The 21356-nt window shown below is 37.7% G+C and overlaps 2 protein-coding genes and 1 non-coding gene across 3 annotated transcripts; 1 reads left to right on the top strand and 2 right to left on the bottom strand.

Annotated features, from left to right (window-relative positions):
* Positions 1-896: 896 nt before the first annotated feature.
* LOC117386102 (butyrophilin subfamily 1 member A1-like) lies at positions 897-6781 on the bottom strand. The gene is made up of 9 exons (XM_055229079.1): positions 6604-6781; positions 6416-6481; positions 5790-6143; positions 5429-5722; positions 5271-5366; positions 5169-5198; positions 5062-5094; positions 4936-4974; positions 897-4612 (listed from the first exon to the last, which is right to left on the bottom strand). The coding sequence occupies exons 1-9, from the start codon at positions 6605-6607 to the stop codon at positions 4038-4040; spliced, it is 1491 nt and encodes a 496-aa protein (XP_055085054.1). The 5' UTR covers positions 6608-6781; the 3' UTR covers positions 897-4037.
* Positions 6782-7204: 423 nt separating this feature from the next.
* mfsd8 (major facilitator superfamily domain containing 8) lies at positions 7205-12204 on the top strand. Its single transcript, XM_033983221.2, has 12 exons — positions 7205-7529; positions 8637-8716; positions 8845-8888; positions 9149-9389; positions 9465-9578; positions 9640-9784; positions 9860-9918; positions 9999-10107; positions 10199-10333; positions 10399-10502; positions 10626-10843; positions 10903-12204. The coding sequence occupies exons 1-12, from the start codon at positions 7477-7479 to the stop codon at positions 11104-11106; spliced, it is 1506 nt and encodes a 501-aa protein (XP_033839112.1). The 5' UTR covers positions 7205-7476; the 3' UTR covers positions 11107-12204.
* Positions 12205-14254: 2050 nt separating this feature from the next.
* trnal-aag (transfer RNA leucine (anticodon AAG)) lies at positions 14255-14336 on the bottom strand. The gene has a single exon. It is a non-coding gene; the product is annotated as a tRNA-Leu (tRNA).
* Positions 14337-21356: the final 7020 nt, after the last annotated feature.

Genomic DNA, 21356 nt, shown 5'->3' with positions numbered 1-21356 from the left:
CATACCTATTTGCTTAGTTAAATCCAGGTGGAGACATTTTTTTGGCCAGACACTGTAAATGGGCATAGCTAACCTGCTAGCCACCGTGTTCCAAATAAGAAGTGATCTTGGTGCGCTTTCAGCTCCATCGACTCTGGCTCCAATTCACTTAACATTGAAAAAGTGTGTCCTCTCTCTCTGTCACTGTTGCAGTGAGCCTCGTCATTCTGGTCTTAAAATGTTCGTATTAACCCGCTCTACATGATCCTGGGGGTTTCTGTAAATCAAGATATAAACATCAGTAAAAGACGAATTAGGCGCCTTCTTTGAGGTCGAACCCACTAGTGTTAGCAACAGGTTTGATTAACAGCGTTGCTAAGCGCCCACTACCTGCTAAACCAGCGGTGCGGGCAGGAACCATTACCTTCATCATCGTTGCCCTGGATTGACTCTTTGGTTGCTATGATACTCGGGGTATAAGAAGAAATGTCTCTGCAGCACCTTCAACTATCACTGTCCAGCAGATGGCGCCACCACACTGGGCTCTGCATGTTTGTGAGTTCCTCAAACATTTCCAGACCGTTGGACCAGTTCTGTTTGCACCACGTTCACCAGATCTCACACCTCTGGATTTCTTTCTACGTGGCTGTGTTAAATATATCGTGCATCGAACAAACATACGAGACATCACTGAACTAAAGCAAAAGATACAGATGAGACTGAACCATCGATGAGGCTCTGCTGCAGAAATCCAGTCCCGTCTTGATGAGCTTCATGTGACTAATGGAGCTCATATAGAGGTGAATTAAATTAAGTCACTTTGGAAAGCACAAGTACAACAGAACAAGTCTGGATAAGGTCTGATCAACTGCCTTTGTAATACATTTTTAAAGTGTAAAGAGACTTCCTGGACACTCTGTATATCATTTCTTTATTTGTTGCAACATATGTTCACATTCACAGTGTAAATACATGAAAACTTGTTATAAAGTCAGTATTGTGTAATGGTGTATATAATGTAAATGCTACCTGTACTTATTAAAATGTATGACATTATTTAATGTTTTTTCAAACTGGATTTCTGACTTTAAACCAAATGGACAAGAACATGGCAATATTTTGTTTATTTATAGAAACAGGCAAAAAACAAACTGCAAAAACAGCACTATAAAACAAAACTATATAAAATGTATTAGAATGATGAAATGTACTTCCAGTTTTAACGACAAATGTTAATATTAAAACTAAATATCACTGACACAATAATCCTAAAGCTGGATAAAAGTAAAAAGAGTTGGTTTGTATCGATAATGATTCAACCAAGTTATATTTTCAAACATCTACAGCTCAAATCTCATACAACAGAAAAATAACAACTGCAGAACAAACTAAACGAGTCCACGATAAACTGACTCCCAAACATTACTATTCCATCTAATCACATATTGAACAAACCGTCGATATAATAATAATCATGACACACTTAATTACATTGTTAGTTCATCACACAAAATGAAAGTACATACAAAAAATCAAACTTTTTTACAGGATACAATCAAAATAACTGTCTGTGACCCTTTTTCCTCTTACATCTCTGACACTAAGAGACACGTTCAAAACATCATGATCAGCCGGTGTTTAACCTTATATGTGTTAAGAAGAGGCAGCACAAATTTGTCACATTAAACTTACGTCTTACAATCCTTCAAATGAAATAAAAAATATAGATATATGTACAATTCTGCTGACAGAGAAGACGTTGATCTTTTTGTAGGCTCCATAATTGAGAGAATTATGAGCATTTATCGATCCAAGACTTCATTCAGACTGGACTATTTAAGGTGCACTGCGTAACTTTTCTGGAGATTCACGACCTACTTGTCTCCATGGAGATGTTATTGCTTTGCCTGGAATGTTTCACGGTACGACATTAAACATATCCATCTGGAATTGGTTCATTACGGGCGTTTGCTGCTTAAAAATACATTGATTCCTTCTGTGAATACGGGCGACGCTCCACAGATCTGAACTGTAACGTAGCGTCGTGCTTGTCTCCGTTGGGATGGACGGATTTCGTTTATACTGCGGAACGTTCTAGACAAAGCTGTAGCATTTCCATGTGGACAAATGTTCCACAGTGCACCTTAAAGTACGGCTTTCGACTTCAGAAAACTTGTCCTGCCCATCGATTATTCGCTAAACGAGGGGGCGGGGCAAAAGCGCTCAAAACGACTGCGTGTTTATGTATCTGACCCAAACTGCACTGACAGCACAAGACACAACAGCACCAGAGTCAAGCAAAAACAGCTTTTTATACAGAAAACAGCACGAGGAAACAATGCACTTAGATAAAAAACAGATTAAACCATTAAATCATGAGTTTAATCTGACTTTTTACACATAAATATATTAAACAAAAATCTAATCTTCAGCTCACTCACTCACTTTTTTTTTTCTTTTCTCCTGTTGCCCCATAGAAATACTTATTATATCTAAATAAAACGATTAGTCGACCAACTGCAAACTCTTATCGTTAGTATACCGTAAATTTTGGACTATAAGCCGCGACTTTTTCTCCCACGCTTTGAACCCTGCGGCCGATACAACAGTGCAGTATTTATAGAATTTTACTGGAGCCACCGGGGGGCGCTCTCTAGCTGTAAACGTAAAAGTGAGACAGACGTGGGGAAAGATTATGCTCTGAAGAATTCACTAGTTTTGATTTTGAGCTGTCATTTTGCGCTTCATGGAAAACACACGAAGAAATGGACACGATGCAGTTTTTAAGATAAAGAAGGAAATAGAGCCACTGCACGTACGTTTGACCATTAAAGAAGGAAATAGAGCCACTGCACGTAAGTTTGACCATTAAAGAAGGAAATAGAGCCACTGCACGTGAGCTCGACATCGATGAATCCAACTTGGTCAACGTAAAAAGACGACAAAAGGAAATAAAAGCAGAGGCCCCGTGTTGGTGCAGCTTTATTTCCTAAACCTGCAGGTATATTCATCCTGTGTTGATGTCGTGTCGGTGCCAATTTTCAGGCACAGTTTTTAAAAAAGCGTGTCCGTGTAGTGTCTTTCTGCGTAAATATCTCGCGTTACAATATGAAAACCTGCGGCTTATATTCAGGAGCGCTCTATAGTCCCAAATTTACGGTAAGTATTTTGTAGAGTGCACAGGTTTTATTCCCTGTGATCCAGAACACACACTTGTTTCATACTTTATGAACATGTGAGTCTGGTCACTGGTGAATCCCCTCGTTTTCAAATGGGCGTGATTGACAGGTGGATTAGCCAATCAGAGACATGCATGGTAAATGGTAAATGGTCAGAATTTTACATCGCGCTTTTCCATCTTGAATGCATTTAAGGAATCACTCACACATTCACACACCAGTGCACACAGACACTAGGGGCGAGGCGGGTTAAGTGTCTTGCCCAAGGACACAACAGTGTTCATCTGTGGGACTGGACCGTCCATATCGGAAAAAATAAAGAAAAAATATCACGGGGCTGAAAACATGGTGGATTTCTACAGAATCAATGACCGAAGTCTAAACTCTGTTAATCTGAGGTGAGATAAATTAGATTTTATTTGTAAATCATAGACGACCAATGAGCTCCTTCATTTCACATGTGTCACTGGAATAAACTGATCTGATTGGACGATCAGGTTTGACGGGTTTAAGGACGTGGGACCAGACTAATATCAATCTGTATAAAAGAGAGAGATCTGTCTTTGCGGCAACACGTTTTCGACTACCGCACATAAAATAACAAAAGTAAAATAAGTGGCTTTCATGGTTTTACTTTTTATATAAATGTGTATGTAAAAAATCTGTGAAGATAATCCTAACCAGTGTAATCCCTCAGTCCAGGTATGTCCTAATCCTAAACATTATAACTAAAGTATACATACTAGACAAGGTTTATTTATCGTATCATAATAAAAAAGAGCCACTGGATTTAACACTTTTGATCATTAGATTAGACAATGACACCAAAACTGTACATTTTAACTTGCTGAGGGATTTTGAGGTGGATTCTGATTGGATTTATGAAACATTATTAGTCTCATTTTCAGAGCTTTTGTCCAGGTGTATAATCTTCATTGGCGCTTTGTCCCCTTTACCTGGATTGAAAAGAGGAAACACCTCTCCTGAAAATTTGGTGCAGAAACAGCCAATGAGACTTTTATTTTGCACATTGTAGAATGTGAGTGTTTCACCGTCATAATCTAAAAACACACCAACCCTTTTTGGTTGGACTTGAATCGGGATTAAAATCTCAGGATTTGAACCGAATTTTAAGACTCCAGCTTCATCAGGAGAAGAGGAAAGGATCCAAAAACCATTACCAAATGTTGGAGGAAGATCACGGTCTTTGGGGATCTGTGAGTGACTTGTTACACCAATCCACCAGGACGTTTTGGGGGGAATAGTTGCATTTCCAGTTATGTCCAGAGAGACTTCCCAGTAGTGCTTCCCAGAAGTGAATCCAGGTGTTCCTCTGACAGCTGTGATACAGGTGACTCTGTCTCCATCAGGAAAATGAACGTCTCCATTATCTCTCAGTACATTCCCTTTTACTATAACATATGTATTATCACTCTTCTCAATCTCAATGTTCTCTGTGGAAAAATACAAAAACACAAAATCACATTTAGCCTTTAACAGTGTTTCCCAAACTTTTTCTCCCTGTGACCCTTATTTTATCTCATTCCCTGATAAGCTATGACCTTTTAAGACAAAACATACATTTCCTGGTTAACAGAGATGTTACAGAACAGTAATGGTTATAAAATACTTTACAGAGGCAACATATCATGACTTCATTAAATTCTCATAATCTATCTCCTCTTTTCTGATAATCTCTGGGGACCTGCTGAGAATCTTTGGGGACGAGCCTATAATGTTGTGTAACAATTTAAAAGAATTTAAAAAGGCTGTTTACCATAATGTGTTTTAGCTGTATCCAGATCTGATATCACAACTGCAAAAATAAAGACACATTTAAAGGCACAGTTCAAATCTCCATCCATTTGTGATCACACACACTTGAATGCTGCTTGTATCTCACCTGTGGAAAGAAGTTTCTGAGATTCGCCTGGATCTTTAAAACAGAAAAAAGTAGCATTAACAAAGAATCAGAGTAAGCACTTGTAAAAGGGACATTTAGCTTCTTACCTTCAGCACTGGCAGGTTTAGAAACTGAACCTTTACCAAACATAAATCCTGATTTAGTTATTGATACACATTCAAAATTATTTTGTTTAAATGTTTGTTTACCTCTATATTTCTTGAACAAAAAATATCCCAGTGTGGCAATAAGTCCGATTAATGTAATTGCAAATAGCACCCATCCTGCACCTGAAGACCCTGAATCTGAAAAATACCAAGATTGTGTGAGTCGGCCACGGTTTTAATAAATATATTCACTTTTCTACCTTCTTTTTTTGGAGGAATGATGTTATTCAAGTCAATTTTTCCCTGCATGAGTTTTTCTCCAGGTAAACCCACAGAACAAGACAGTGCAGAGGAGCTGGGCACAATCATCCAACTGTGGACCGAAAAGAGGCCAGACGAGGCTTTTCTGTAGACCAGATCTTCAGGGGTGAGCGGCGTATTACCACTGGACCACTGCAGCTGAGGCTCGGGGTACCAGCCGTCCGACTCACAGCTCACATTGATTTGGTTGTTTTCCTTCACGACTGGTGTCAGCAAAGGTGACGCTCCAAGTTCTATAATAACATAAAATATTTAATTTGGATCGACACTTGTATTTGTATAATATTTTTAAATACTTACGTTTCACAATGAGGTTGAAACTTGCCCTGTCGTGATGCTTGTCACTGCTAACATAACACGTGTATTTTCCTTCATCCTCAACTGTGACTTTTTCCAGTTTAAGGGTCACGTCTCCTTCCTTCAAACCCGTTGAGGAGGCATGCTTCTGGCCAAATGAAACTCTGCCACTGTAAGTTTGCAGAGGGACACTTGCCTTGTCCTTGTACTGCATAATGGGAGCGTCAAATTTGTCACGATGAAACCAGTTGACCTCCATGTCTTCAGCGCTCTGTTGTGGACTGAGCCAGCATGGTAAAACTGCAGTCTGCGTGGTGTGGACCGACACGTTGGAATCCACAGACACCACAAAGTTTTCTGACAAAAGTGAAACAAAATAAGTGAAATCTGGTCACTTTTTTCATAGACAAAAAGTCATTAATTTCATTGCACTGACACATTTAGAACAAAAGCTTTACTTTCACTTTCACATCATCTGGGAAATTGGGTAACATAACCTTTCTAAACCTTTTCTAACATGAGGATTAGGTTAAACTGTTCCATTTGTCTTGAGATGTGAAAGATAATCCTCTTCCCTCCAGTCTGCTCTGGGGCCCCTGTCTCACCTGTAAATGCTGAAGGTGACTCACCTGGCGCAGCGTCACTGAGCCACACACAAAGAGAAACTTTGAGCCAGAAGACGAGATATTGTGAATCTGTAAGAAAAAAAACACATTATGTTTTATTTTTACTGCATAATTTTAAAGTAGAACTTGTGCATGTCGCGCACAAAGACCAACTGTCATCACAGGCCTGTGCGCTGTTAAACGGTCCTTACCCATCCTGAGCCTGGAGCAGCTGGACTCTGCTGAGCTGGAACTACAATTTACAAACACACGTGTCTGTAAAATATAACCCTATTTATGCGCGAACTCAGATCTTACCAAATATTTGAACAACGCCCTTATGCGAAGCAGCAAGTCGGATTTAAGTTTCAGTTTTAACTTTCGTTTTCCAAAAATGGACAGAGGAGGAGCTTCAATTTTATTTTTATTTATTTATACATTTTTTGCTTTTGAATAGAGCAAATTGCGCAATGTTTTAGTTATTATTTTGCTACTCTGGTTTCATCTGTAGAAGGAGTTTTGAGTCTGTAGACGTGAAAGCTAAAATAATAACAACACATTTACACTCACGTGCTCACTGTGACGTTCAAACTGTGTGCGTCAGTAGAGCGGAAGTAGTTGAGTGCACTTCAAAATAAAACTTTCAGAGCACATTACACGTTACATAAATACATTAATTACACATTATAAAACAATACGATTAAATTAAATCTTTGTTGATGCTCAAACGATTATTGTGTGCTCTAAAAACCCTCACCCGCTGTCACTGCACTGAGGAGTTTGATGTTTTGTTTCGAAAGGATAACCGGAAATGTGTATAATCTGTGTCAAACATGACTGAGGAAGTTGGATAAAAGGATCGTAGTCCACTTTGTAAATTATTATATTAGTTTTTTGTTAACATGTAGTTTTATAACGTTGACATTAATAAATCAGAATCTCGGTACAAACGCAGTGTTTGCGGAACGGCGCCATGTTTTGTTTGCGTCAACGGTTGAGACGTTGATCGTTTGTTTTTAAATGTTCTGTTTGGACTAGATCACTGCTCATTTTAATCTTCATATTTTTGTTTAATTTTGCTCAAGATGTCTGAAATAGTCGATGACACCACTCCGTTGCTTAGAGATGATCACAGCAGGTCAGTCCAGTGTAAAGTACTGTTACTGTGTACTTTTACTCTAGTACAGTTTCAAATGGATACTTTTTACTTTTACCTCACTACTTTTGAGAGCAGTATCTGTAAATACAGCACAAATCAAAATCACTACATTTGAAGCCTTATAAGACCACAAAATATGCACAAAACACTTTTTTTTTACTCCTTAAGTTCATTTTTAAACAGGTATTTTAATATTTGATTATTATATTATTTTAATATATATATATATATATATTTTTTTCATTTGATGCTTGAGTACTTTTTTGCTTTTACTTAAGTACATTTTACAGTGGTACTTTTTTTGGTAGCTTTTTTGAGAGCAGTGTCTGTACTTTCTACTTTTTTCTATTATTGTTTAAGACCTGCAAAAACTGTGGGGTTTATTTTTTTCAAGTTAATTGTTTGAGCCACAAAAATAAGTAAAAACAGATAGAAAAAAAATCGATTAATTAGTTTCTACTGAACAAAATACAGCACAAATCAAAATCACTACATTTGAAGCCTTATAAGACCACAAAATATGCACAAAACACTTTTTTTTAACTCCTTAAGTTCATTTTTAAACAAGTATTTTAATATTTTTACTTAAGTTGAGTTTTTTTTTTTTTTTCTTCATTTGATGCTTGAGTACATTTTTTGCTTCAGTATCTCTACTTTTACTTAAGTACATTTTACAGTGGTACTTTTTACTTTTACCTCACTACTTTTGAGAGCAGCATCTGTACTTTCTACTTCTTTTTATTATTGTTTAAGACCTGCAAAAGCTGTGGGCTTTATTTTTATCAAGTTAATTGTTTGAGCCACAAAAATAAGTAAAAACGGGTAGAAAAAAAAAAGATTAAATAGTTTCTACTGAACAAAATACAGCACAAATCTAAATCACTACATTACAGTTCATTTTTAAACAGGTATTTTAATATTTTAATTTCCGTACATTTTTTTTATTAGATTTTTTTTACCCGAGTACTTCTTCGCTCTAGTATCTGTACTTTTACTTGAGTAACAAAACTGCGTACATCTTCCACACGCGCTGTAATGTAAATTCCCCCTAAACTCTGCTCTAAACTGCTGTTGTGTTGTTTGCAGTGACTCTCAGGATGCCGTGTACGACAGTCGATGGAGGTCTATTCGAGTCATGTACTTCACCATGTTTCTCAGCAGTGTCGGTGAGGCAGTAATCTTCAAATTATCATGTTTTGATGTCGTAAAGATTATAAATAAACCCATTGCTTTTGATATGTTTATTGTGTATAGGTAGTACCTCCTATAGTTTGTTCTTAATGTCTTTTTTAAGGTTTCACCATTGTCATAACATCGCTGTGGCCCTATTTACAAAATGTAAGTACAAGATTTTGCACTACTTTCTATATTTGAATTAAAACCTGTTGGGCGACTATTCAGGCAAACTTGGAAGATCGCAGACTTTGTCACTATTGCACAGTATCATCAAGGCGTTTTAATGTTTTTTCTGTGTAACTGTAGTGTATTGTGTGAATATTGTCATTACATAAGTCCACTCATAGACAAAAATTGCCTTCGTTATGAATAGTCCTGAGCTTTACTGTGTGTGTGTGTGTGTTCACTTTTTCTTTTCATAGACTGACCCGAGCGCTGATGCTAGTTTCCTGGGCTGGGTGGTAGCTGCCTATAGCCTCGGTCAGATGGTAGCCTCGCCTATGTTTGGTCTGTGGTCGAACCATCGTCCTCGCCGGGAGCCGCTCATCTGCTCCATCACCATCAACCTTTTAGCTAACATCTATTACGCTTACGTTCGTCTCCCAAAGACAGGGAATAAGTACCACATGCTGATAGCGAGAACTTTTGTCGGTTTTGGAGCAGGTACGGGAAAGACTTTTTAAAATAATATTTAGATTCATGTTTAACTTTTTACTAAACAAATTCCTCGTGTTGTAGGTAATGTTGCCGTGGCGAGGTCATATGTCGCCGGAGCTACATCTCTGGATGAAAGAACTGGTGCCATGGCCAATATGAGCGCTTGTCAGGCTTTGGGTTTCATCCTGGGTCCAGGTATGGATCTGCTCGTGCTAAGTTAAGTATAGAGGAAAAACCAACAGTAGTTTTTCTGTAGCTCTTCAGGCCTGTCTGTCCTTCATTGGCGAGCGTGGCATTACACTCAAGTTCATCGACCTTCAGCTTAATATGTACACGGCCCCTGCTATTCTGGCTGCAGCTTTGGGTGTCATCAATATTTTACTGGTTTTGTTTATACTGAAGTAAGTGAAAATGACTCGTTTGTTCACATTTGAATTTATGAAATAGTTTCATCTTAATTATCAAACTTTCATCAGAGAGCATCATGTTGACGATGATGGGAGATGTGTTCAGCCAAGCATCAACTACATAGATGGTATTTGCATAAGTTCTTTTTGGCACATTCTAGCACCTGCAATAATGAGCTCGACTCACATAATCTGGTCATTTCTTTAGATAATGTTGAAGACAGTGTTGAAGCTGCACAAAATGTGGACCAGGTGGCGGTGTTGACGTCAAATGTTCTCTTTTTTATTGTTATGTTTATCTTTGCTATATTTGAAACGTAAGTCTAAGGGTTTGATCTGTCAGTGGAATTATTGAGTTTTTGGTTTGTTTTGGGGTTTTTTTTCACTTTTTTTTTCTTCTTTTTGCAGTATTGCGACGCCTTTATCTATGGACATGTTTGCATGGACGAGAAAAGAAGCTGTGTTATACAACGGGATCATAATTTGCTGTATTGGATTTGAATCCATCCTGGTGTTTCTTGTTGTGAAACTGGCCTCTCAGAGGTTATTTATAACCTGTATTTTGACAAATAAATGTTTGCTGCTTCTTAAACTGTCTGTGATTTCAGGTTTGGTGATCGCCCTGTGTATTTAACAGGCCTGGCTTTTATTTTCTGTGGGTTTTTTATTCTGCTTCCTTGGGGAAATCATTACCCTAAAATACAGTGGGCAGGTTTGTCAAACCTTAGAGTGTTACAGTGTGTGCCATGCAGAATACATGTGTACATACGTCAGTGCTGTATGTCTGCTCTAGGTTTGTAATGACTGTTTGTGTGTGTGTATTTTCACTTTACAGATCTTAAAAACAGTACACAGGTACTGGCCCTATCGTCTTTGTCTAACAGCACAGTGGAGCCCACTGGATGCCCGTATGTGCAGACCTGGTGCCAGTACACCCCGGCCATAAACATTGCTCAGTACATCTCCGCTGATTTCCTTATTGGTGTGGGTTACCCAACATGCAATGTGATGTCGTACACACTGTACTCCAAACTACTGGGACCCAAACCACAGGTAAAATGAAGTAATATTTAATGGTCAATGTCTAATGACTAATCATAATGTTGAATCAGGGCGTGTACATGGGATGGCTCACAGCGGCCGGCAGTGGAGCACGGACACTTGGTCCTGTCTTTGTGTCAAACATCTACACTCACCTTGGACCTCGATGGGCTTTCAGTCTGATCTGTGGCTTGGTTCTTGGAGCCATCGTTCTCCTGGTCGCAGTTTACAAAAGACTTATTGCTTTCTCTGTTCGTCTTGGAAGGACTGGCTGAATAAATCAAAGAGAACTTTTCTATTTAACATTTTAACTGACAAATACAGGGACATTTTCCCAGGCTTAAGAGTCAATGTTATTACAGCCTGATCTAAGGATGAGGCTAATCTCTCCTTAATTTAAACAATAACGGTGAATGTTCTGCAGAGTAACATGTTTGGACGAAGGTGCACCCAGTCCAGCTTTTTCAATTCAGAGACTGATACTGTAGCTTTAAGGATCTGCCGATCCCGATATCAACTGACACCAGAGCAGTGACGGAAAACAGCATTTATTTACTTAAGACCAAAATAAAATAAGACTAAACTGACTAAAATGTGTTATAGAGCTGTTATTTATCTCTCAAAGTACAACAGAACAACTTTTTATGAATCAAAATTCAAACATTTTAGAGCCGACTATGAACAGAAAATAGTGTTATTACATCGATTTTATATGTTCAACCAGAATATCGACTGAACCGATATTTGGAAGCCGATATTCGATCCATAAATGTGTTCAATATGAGCACCAATATTCAATATCAGTATCAAATATCGGTGCATCCCCAGTTTGGGCCTGGACTTTTCCCAGGTGATACTTGTTGATTTTTTTTTTGCATTTCTTTGGGGGAATCAAGAGCTTCCATTTGTTTTTCATCTAGTTTGTGAAAGTCCAGGTCCTGGTCACATTCTGACTCACCCAGTAGTGCTTCACAAAGACTGAAATATCAAGAATAATGTAATGACGAACACGATTTTAACTTTCTATTAAAGTGACAGGCCTTCATAGTCTTTAAAAATGTCATTAATTTTGTGTCTGTTTTTTCTCCTGATTCAAAGCCCTGTGCAACGTGAAGTCCATCTTTTTAGTTTGCATTTGGTTATATTTCATCTGAAGTTTAATGCGTTTCTTCAATCCATTTTATTTTAATTACGTTTCTTTTTTCTCTGTTGTATTCTCCAACAAACAAAAAAAAAAACAATGCCTTTATAGATTATTCCAGTCCTCAGTTTTTCCATAAAGTCTTAGTCCCTGAACCGTGACAATAGAATGAACCTCTATGTGGTTTATTCTCAAGTTTAATAAAGACGGTTGGTTTGTCCTTATTCGGTGCATAAATATTTACTTTTACCTAATGTGATGAGAATCCGTCCTTCGTCATCTCTTATTTCTTCAACACATAACAGATGGAACAATCATTTACGAGATCAATATTTCTCGTGTTGACTATTTCTTTGCACAAACGAGAAATATTTGGTTAATTTCCTGAACTACGATCAAATTTGAGCCGTAGAAAGTCAAATTATGAACTTCTCTGACTCATTATAGACGCAGACTCACTACTTAAAGAGCTGCGTTCTGTTATTTACTCATTGCAGCTCATGTTTTTAACGATATTGCACATTTAGAATAGTTTTTGTGGGTAATTCTGCTTTATAGTTTGGTGTCAGTATTATTGTTTATCATCTATATGGTCATGGTTATGGTTGTCACATGTTTATACAGCGTTTTTCCACGTTCAAGTCACTCAAAATGCTCAAAATGTGTTCTCGTGACAGGCCTAAGAGTGAATTGTAAATGCCTTTTTCTAAGTGTTACTACAGCCCTACTGTCCCTGGACTCATCACTCTGAAAAACAGTCTTCACATAGTTGTTTCGATTGCTTCTTGTCTAATCAGGGCGTTTTGCAAGGACACAACATCACAATTTTTAGATTTGAAGAAGCTTAAGACTTTATTTCTCTTTGTAGGATGTGTCCTTTAACAATCCAAGTCACTTTAACTCCCCTAATGTTTAGTTTGACCTCTGTAAACGTGTTTTGTTTGACGAAAGCATCTTGTAAACCACATGTGTCAAACTCAAGGCCCGGGGGCCAAATGCGGCCCGCCACGTCATTTTATGTGGCCCGTGAGACGGTAAATTAAAAGGCATGACTGTCATTTTAAAGTAAATCCAGGCAAGAAAGTTGTAGGTGAATATAAGTTTGTGCTTCATGGAGAAAAACCTGTATGTTTTTTGTGTTTTGAGGCGGCGTCGGTTGTGAAAAAGTAGAATCTGAGTCAGCATTTTGACACCAACCCCTGATAAACTGACATGTATTATTTGCGACTTGAATAAGCAAGAGTTATTTAACAACAGAAAGAGCTATTTAACAAGTTAATAAGTAGTTAAATTTATTTTACATGACATTTGGTTACATTTAGTGACATTTACACTGCCGTAGTTATATCTGGCCCTTGATGGCGGCCATTTTGTTCATGTGGCCCTCAGTGAAAAATGAGTTTGACACCCCTGTTGTAAACACCCTATGTTAGCGATGGTCAGTTAAACTTCCATTTCACTCCCTCTTGTGAACACCCGTCCTAACTATGTGCCGTTACAGTCTGGACAAAGAGGACAGGAGCTGATGGAGGTCAATCTGAGTCACATACCTCCCTGTGTTCTTGGTGAGCATTTACAGAAGTTTTGTGCAAAGGGGATGTGGCTAAAATTTGGGTTTACTTAAGATATAGTTGGTTAATTGTTTCTAACTGAATGCAATGATTTGTTTTCAAGGTTTTACTATTGTCATGACATCACTTTGGCCATATTTACGAGGAGTAAGTTGAAAAGAAAAACTGGAAAAAGCTCAAATGTGATACAGCTGCAGTTGCCTGACAGGTCAGATTATTATTATTTGACTAAAACTGTAATTTTGTTAAACACAGAAGAGACAACAGCCCTTGAGTATACACTGGGAGTGAATATTTAAAGCGTGAGGGGATTTATGTGGATCAGTTTACATGTCTTTACACAATATGTAAGATTTGATTGTAATTAGTAAATAGTTTGAACAGTTCAGTGTCTTTGTTTACATGCACAGCAAAATCTGATTACAATCTGATTTTTGGATTAGATTAGATTATTAAATGAAGCGCAAAACTCAACATCTGATCTAGCTAATCAAGGCAACCATAATCAGAATGAAATTAGGTGATTTTGCTGTTTATTTGTCATTTTAACAACATTAAAACTCAAAAAAATATGTGTTAATAGTTAGTTTCAGTTGTGACAGTTTTATTGAACCATTTTTATAACTAGAATGTTTGACACTTGGTTTTGAGCAGACAGAGTAAAGAGATATTAGAAGTGTAATTATTCCTACATAATAAGTGTAAAAGTCTTGGCAGCGGTGGGATTCGAACCCACGCCCCCGAAGAGACTGGAGCCTTAATCCAGCGCCTTAGACCGCTCGGCCACGCTACCGTATACCACAGTGCGCAGACTCTACAGGTCACATGTTCAGCTCATTTTCAGCTCATTTCAAAACACAATTATAAAAGTTTGCGTTGTTTTTTAACAGACCGAACAGACACGCACTTTTACTCATAAAACGTTCTCCTCAGTAAACGTTATCAAAGTTTCCTGACTCGAGTCTAGATCAACCTCATTTTCTGGACAGTTTATGTTTACTTAGTGTCCTACATAATAAAACAAACTATTTTACACGAATTTAACACAAAACAAAAAAAAAATCCTTCAGAGAGATTAGTAAAATACTGTGTTGTTGACGTTGTAATGATTTTTCTGTCCTTTAGAGGGCGCCCACGCTCTTCTGCGCATGTGCAAAGAGCTGAAACAGGCTGCACTGTGGCACATCTGGGCCTGGGTGTGGTCACGTTACACTGATGGGTGTTAAAGATAAAGACAGTCACAGTTTGGTTCAATAGTGACTCATGATCCATTTGAAACAGACAAATAAACAAATATAAGACAAAAATAAGTTGGATAAACACATTTTAGACTCCACAGTGACAATAGGGGCAAGATTATTATGTCATTATCTGAGTTTATTCGGCGTTATAGCCTTTAAAAACCTTCAGTGTTGTTCACCTGCAGCAGATTGAAGTCTAAAGGTGAGCGACAGGCTACAACAGCTATTTTTTAAAACAATATCACCTAATTTAAAACAAACTTAATCAAATTCTTAATATGGGAGCACAGACTGCAGCAGGGGCGTCAGACTGAGGGGGTAACGGGGTCTATTACCCAGGGCCCAGTGCAGAGAGGGGCCCCTCAGAAAGTCAGAAATGGGCCTTTTTTCATTAGACAACACGAGGCCGAACAAGATGATTTTTCTGTCCAATTTTTCTGTCTTTTTTTCTTATTTTTCTGTCCAGCTTTTTTTTTTTATTTTGTTTTATAGGCTGTGGTCTGATAATCACTCACTAAATGGAAGGGAAAACGTCCATTCGATAGAAAATAGGTGAATGTTTTACCTTGATTGGACCGCGTCAGTTTCAGCCTCATCATGCGGTTTCAGCTCTGAAGTCGTCTGGGTTGAAAACATGTAAAAGTCTGTTATCTTAAAAAGTAATAATAATGTACGTTTTTATATGATACAAATGATGTCTCTGTCATAAAGCCCTGAGCACATCTGAACTGAAACTACTACTAAAACTGTATCTCTCATAACTGTAGAAGCTTAAACTACTTATTTTTACAGTTACAGCAAATTTAGGATTTTTTTTTTTTTCACAGCTTTATTTAAAACACACCCAATGCCGAGAAATGGATCTAGAGTTACATCTAAAATATGAACTTCTGTAATCGCACTTCTGTCTAACACATTATAGCCATAAATGTGACTTTATATCACGTGGCCTTTTTTTTTTCTTTTTTTTTTTGTACTTCCCCAGTTACAGCAGAAACAGTCAAAAGTCTGGACACACCTTCTCAGTTAGTCTTTTTTAGTCTCGAAAAATATTTTATAGAGTTATTTCCCTTTTTTTTTTATTTACTACATCCATCCATATATGTTACTTCATATATCTGAGGTCTTCTCTGTGTATTTAAAATGTAGAAAGTAGTAAAAAATAAAGAAAAAAACACTTCTTACTTTTAATGTATGTCCTCAGATTACATTTAAAGAATTTACATAAAGTTTAGCAGAGGATGGTTTCGATCCATCGACCTCTGGGTTATGGGCCCAGCACGCTTCCGCTGCGCCACTCTGCTGTGGCCTGTAGAGGGGGCGCGAGAGCCATGAACACTCTGACAACCGCCGAAGAAAACCTATACTCACCTATACTATATTTATACACTTTTTTTTTATTTTTTATTAATAGTAAAGGTTAATAAAATTTGTGGCAAAGTAGAAAAGTTCCATAATTAATACTCAGAACAGACAAAGTGTATCTGTGCTCAAAATAAATAAATAAATAAAGATATAAATAAATAAATAAATAAATAAATAAATAAATAAATAAATAAATAAATAAATAAATAAATACATATATAAATAAATACATATATAAATAAATAAATACATATATAAATAAATAAATACATACATACATACATACATACATACATACATACATACATACATACATAAAGTATTACATAGGAATGCAGATGAGGAAAATATTAAATTAAATGAATAAGTGCATAATAATACAACAGGTTAAGAAAGGATAATAATAAATAACATAATCATATATAAACATCTATGCACAATTCTAGGGGTTGTCCATACGTTTTAGATCATCTATCACATTTTAAAATTTTATAGCATCTTTCTTTTCCATAAAACAAACAGATGAGAAAAAAATGACAGTTCTTTATGAAGTGTGAGGAAAGACGGTTTGTTTTTAAGAACCTACACGTGTGGATAAAGATTTTACTCATAACAAAGATTATGTTTAAAATCATTTCACATTTTTTGTCATGCATACGAATAACACAAATGATGTCTTTTGCTGGTAAAGTCTTTTAAATGTGGAATCCTGTGGTGTATATCGTCCCAAAAGGCTTTAGAAAACATACATTCAGAAAATAAGTGTTCTTCTGATTCAATATTTACATCACAATAAGAACAACAGTTTTCATCCGTCCCTAAGCGCTGTCTGAGCAGTTCTTTAGACTTTTAAATGGACGTCCTTAGCTTTAGTTTCAAATAGATTGTACAAATTTTCTTCTTTTCCTGAGACGAAAACAACTGTGAGTTAGAACTTGGATTTGAAACACTGTACAGGAGAAAAGAGCGTCATTCAAGAAGGGGTGTTTCTTTCACTCTTACATAATACTGACCATTGTTGTGTTGTTTTCACAGGGGGAGGGGCAGAGGCTCACAGAGGGGGCCACCATAGACCCAGAGACTGTATAAATATGTTCTTTATACAGTCTATAGGGGGCAGCAGAGTGAAAAGAAGAGCACGTGCACTGAACTTGTCCAAAATCTTAAACTGAAGCTCTGAAGCAGGGGTCTCAAACTCAAGTTATCTGGGTGAAACTGGGCCACATCAGGTATTCCACACAAAAAAATTGTTAAAATCTTCTCAAACGTCATCACTGTTTTCAACGTACATGAGGAAATACGCCAATTCTTGTGGATTTTATGGAAATACGTCGTTATTTGTTAAATCTTCCGTGACGGTAGTACACAGCGTGAGTGACGTGTGTGTTTGGGGTGTACAGATTTGGCAGAACCTGGTAATTCCACACTAACATTATCTTTTATATTGTCCCGCGGGCCACAAAATATCATCTCGCGGGCCGCAATTGGTCCTCGGGCCGCGGGTTTGAGACTTCTGCTCTAAAGTAAACAAACCAAACTAGTGCAAAAACTGAGCACATTCTGATTCAATGTGCAAACCCAGAACACACAAAGCATTTAAACCAGAGGGGGAAGAAGTACAGTTTTGTGAAGTAAAAGTACAGATACGGGAGCAAAGAAGTACTCGAGTAAAAGTAAAAGTAACACATGGAAAAAGTATTAAAGTACCTGTTTTAAAAATGAACTTAAAGAGTAAAAAGTAAAAGTGTTTCGTGCAGATTTTGAGTCTTATAAAGCTTCAAATGTGGTGATTTTGATAAAGATTTGAACTCGATTTTGTTCAACAGAAACAAATGATTCGCTCGTTTTTTGTTTTTTTTCCCCCAGTTGTTTTTTATTTGTATATTTTTGTCATTTTTTGTCATATTTTTGCCCCAGACCTTTCAGCAGGTCCTAAACTACAATAAAAATACTTTAACTTTTCAGTCCAGTTCAAAAATTTAGTGGAGTAGAAAGTACAGATACTGCTCTCAAACGTAGTGAAGTAAAAGTAAAAAGTACACAGTATAAAATGTACTTAAGCTGCATGTTTACTTAAGTACAGTACTTTACTAGCTTTACTTTATTACATTTCATCACTGATTTAAACTTGGCGATCAGGCTTTTCAAGATGCCAAACGCTGGTGCATCGCTCTTAGGAATGTACTTCAACTGTACTTCAAACGTACTGTACTTGGCCACTTCATCATTCTCTGTGTATACACTTGTAGTACAGTAGACGCAGAAGTACTCCCACACATTCACAGCTCTTGCTACAACCAGAAAAAACGATTGCACCACCCTCCAAACCCATTTCCTAACACTTTAAAGGAGTTTTTATTTAGTCGGAAAAAAAACAAAGCGTGATTGTTTCTTGTTTCTCTTATTTAATTTTAACTTTGTCCTGAGGAAACCGTGAGTGGGAAGGCCACTGTTCCACTCAGACACAATGCCATGAAAGGGACCTGGACTGGTTTGAACTGGCTCTGCTTTTCTCTCCAGGTTTTTCTTTTTTTTTTTTCCTTCGAGCTCACACAGCCTCGAAAAACAAACTCCAACAGAAGGATCAGACAGGATTGCAGCCGCATAGCTCTGTGGGCCCCGCGTCGCTCCAGGCGTTTGTCAGAACACGCTGCTCCTGTTCACTGTATGTGCGATAAAAATGATCATATTTACACTAAGCAAGACGAGGAAAGTGTCTCTGTACAGAACAACTGGTACACAAAAAGTCATTCAAAGTGCTCTACAGAATAAGAAACACGTTAGAATCACAATACGACAAATCGAAACATAAATAATCATCCTAAAAAGAACATTGAAAGAAAAAAGTGAAGAAGAAACCCCTTTCGGTCACAGCAGATAAACAGAAGCGTCTGGAGGATTTAAACACTGTCAAAGTCGAGGTCTGAGTCACATCTTCAGGAAGAATGATCCAGGTTTAAACTGAACGAAACTGAAGCACTGATTCAACAGGTTTAGACCCGGTTTAGTCCTGGTTTAGTCCTGGTTCAGTCCTAGTTTAGTCCTGGTTTAGTCCTGGTTTAGTCCTGGTTTAGTCCTGGTTTAGTCCTGGTTTAGTCCTGACTTTGGGATCAGCAGGAGGCCAGGACTACACCAGGTCTAAACTAGGACTAAACCGGGACTAAACTAGGACTGAACATGGACTATTTGTGAAGTACTTCCTGGTTCTAGTCCTGACCCGAGCTGCAGTGTTCTGGATGTTCTGGATGTTCTGGATGTTCTGGATGTTCTGTTCTGGATGTTCTGTTCTGTCTTGAAGCTCTTTTGGAGAGTTCAGGACGTTACAGTCGTCTAAACTACTGCAGACTGGAGGTTAAAGCTCTAAAAACTACTTCAGTGTGACCTGGTTTATTTGTAAGTTGTATCTAAAAGAAAGTAGTTGAATACTTCAGTCATGTACATGTGTACTGCAGCAGATATGCACAATAATGTAAGAAGGGAAATGGTTGGAGATAGAAACATGAGATAACAAAGTACTTCAAACTTAAACTTGCATAATCTCATCCAGCAGCAGGAAAGACAAATGTAATACAACTCTCTTATAGTGATAGAAGTTATAGTAGTAGCCTAATAGTAGTAGTAGTAGTACTTTCTATTACATAACATTTTTGTGACATTTTGATATTAACACTAACGGCCCTATATTACGTAAAACTGACTCTTGTGTGCGTTAAGTCATATTCTAATGTTGTTCCCTCCATAAAAACAGACCTGGAGTTGTGTTTTGTTTCATTCACACATGAGTCACACTTAATTATTCGTCTGTAACATCTGCAAACCTCAAAACGCTCTGTTCCACCTCGTGATGTAATCAAGTGGTAGTTTTCTGTGCTAAAGGACCGTGGAGGTAAATTAGCAGAGCGGCTAACGTGCGTCCTCTGCCAGTCCCCCTTCTGACACTAAGCCACAGGCAAATGTTAAAGCCACAGTATGGAACTTTTAGCCTCAGTTTAAGCTTTATTTATTTAGCTTTTTTATTTATTTTTTAACTTTTCAGCTAGACCTAGTTTTGCTTTACGCTCTGTTCATTTCGTTGTCCTGAGTGAGTCGTCCACCGCCTCTGCTCTGATGGCGTAAATGCTCTTTTTGGGTTAATAAAACTTGTTAAAATTACAAAAAAAAATAAAATAAAAGTGGGAGTTTTCAAGTTAACAGCTCCTTTTACCTTTAGTTCGGTCGAGATAAATGGCAATTCCAAAGCTGAAATGATCCAAATGATTCTATAAATGAAGGTGTGTGGAGTTTAAAAACACAGTAAAACACTTCCTGTATTACCACACGATGACATCACGAGGTGGCAGCTCTGTGACTTATGCTTTCTAGAAAACATAGCCGAGCAGAGCGCATTTCTATTCATAGCCCAGTAAAACCAGTGGACATGTTCCAGTCTAAATCACAAACATGTTTACTCGCGCCCCTCCCCCTTTTCTTCAGTACAGTCTGCCCTTTACTCCATTTCCCCTAGCCCCGCCCCCTCCAGCAAAGACCACGCCCACTCCTCTGTCTCTGGCTCAACTTGTTTTTCCCATGGTCCCCCCCTGTGATTCTCCACCTCCTCCTCAGCGAGTGTTATTTTGATCCGGCAAAGTCGACCGTCGGAGAGGTGTTTTCGAATATCGCAGGGGCTATGTTTAGAATATAGTGGAGTAAATTGGAAAAGTACTACACAGAAGTAACACGCACAAACGCCATGTGTCTGTGTTAGCAACGTCAACAAGTCTGGGGTCGGGTGTATCGCTCAAATCTACAACTACGAATACAATTATGATTAAACTTTGTGTAGTAGTGTTTGTTCTGACTGAGCGAGGCGTTAAAAACAAAGAAGTAACTACATAGGATTAACTACCACAACGCAGTATCTCCATGTATCTGTACTAGAGACGCCGATTTAAGTATTTAAGTGTGGTGTTTAGAGTTGATTGGTCCAATAAAAGTACTTCTTACGTTGATTAATTGCGAGTAACAGCAACATCGCGCAACTCAAGCCAGTGCGAAATCGACCGGAATCTCAAACTGTCTGAAAATTCTCCAAAACTGCGTATGAAACAGTTACACCTTTCCTTCTTGGTTCAGATTCCCTGTCGTCCTTTTTTTTTTTTTTTTTTTGTAGCTCGCTTAAATCCATCGAAAGCCCCATTTTCGACATCCACAAGCCGAGAGGAATATTG

This window comes from Periophthalmus magnuspinnatus, chromosome 18 (genome assembly GCF_009829125.3).
Source record: "Periophthalmus magnuspinnatus isolate fPerMag1 chromosome 18, fPerMag1.2.pri, whole genome shotgun sequence".
NCBI lineage: Eukaryota > Metazoa > Chordata > Actinopteri > Gobiiformes > Gobiidae > Periophthalmus > Periophthalmus magnuspinnatus.
Note: the sequence above shows the minus strand (reverse complement) of the source record. Positions and strands in the feature narration are given on the sequence as shown.

Coding starts and splice junctions, on each gene's coding strand:
- mfsd8 (XM_033983221.2), top strand. CDS start 7,477: ATGTCTGAAATAGTCGATGACACCACTCCGTTGCTTAGAGATGATCAC. Junction 8,717..8,844: donor CATGTTTCTCAGCAGTGTCG/GTGAGGCAGTAA, acceptor GTCTTTTTTAAG/GTTTCACCATTGTCATAACA. Junction 9,390..9,464: donor TTTTGTCGGTTTTGGAGCAG/GTACGGGAAAGA, acceptor CTCGTGTTGTAG/GTAATGTTGCCGTGGCGAGG.
- LOC117386102 (XM_055229079.1), bottom strand. Junction 5,367..5,428: donor CATTCCTCCAAAAAAAGAAG/GTAGAAAAGTGA, acceptor GGTATTTTTCAG/ATTCAGGGTCTTCAGGTGCA. Junction 4,975..5,061: donor TCAGAAACTTCTTTCCACAG/GTGAGATACAAG, acceptor TTATTTTTGCAG/TTGTGATATCAGATCTGGAT.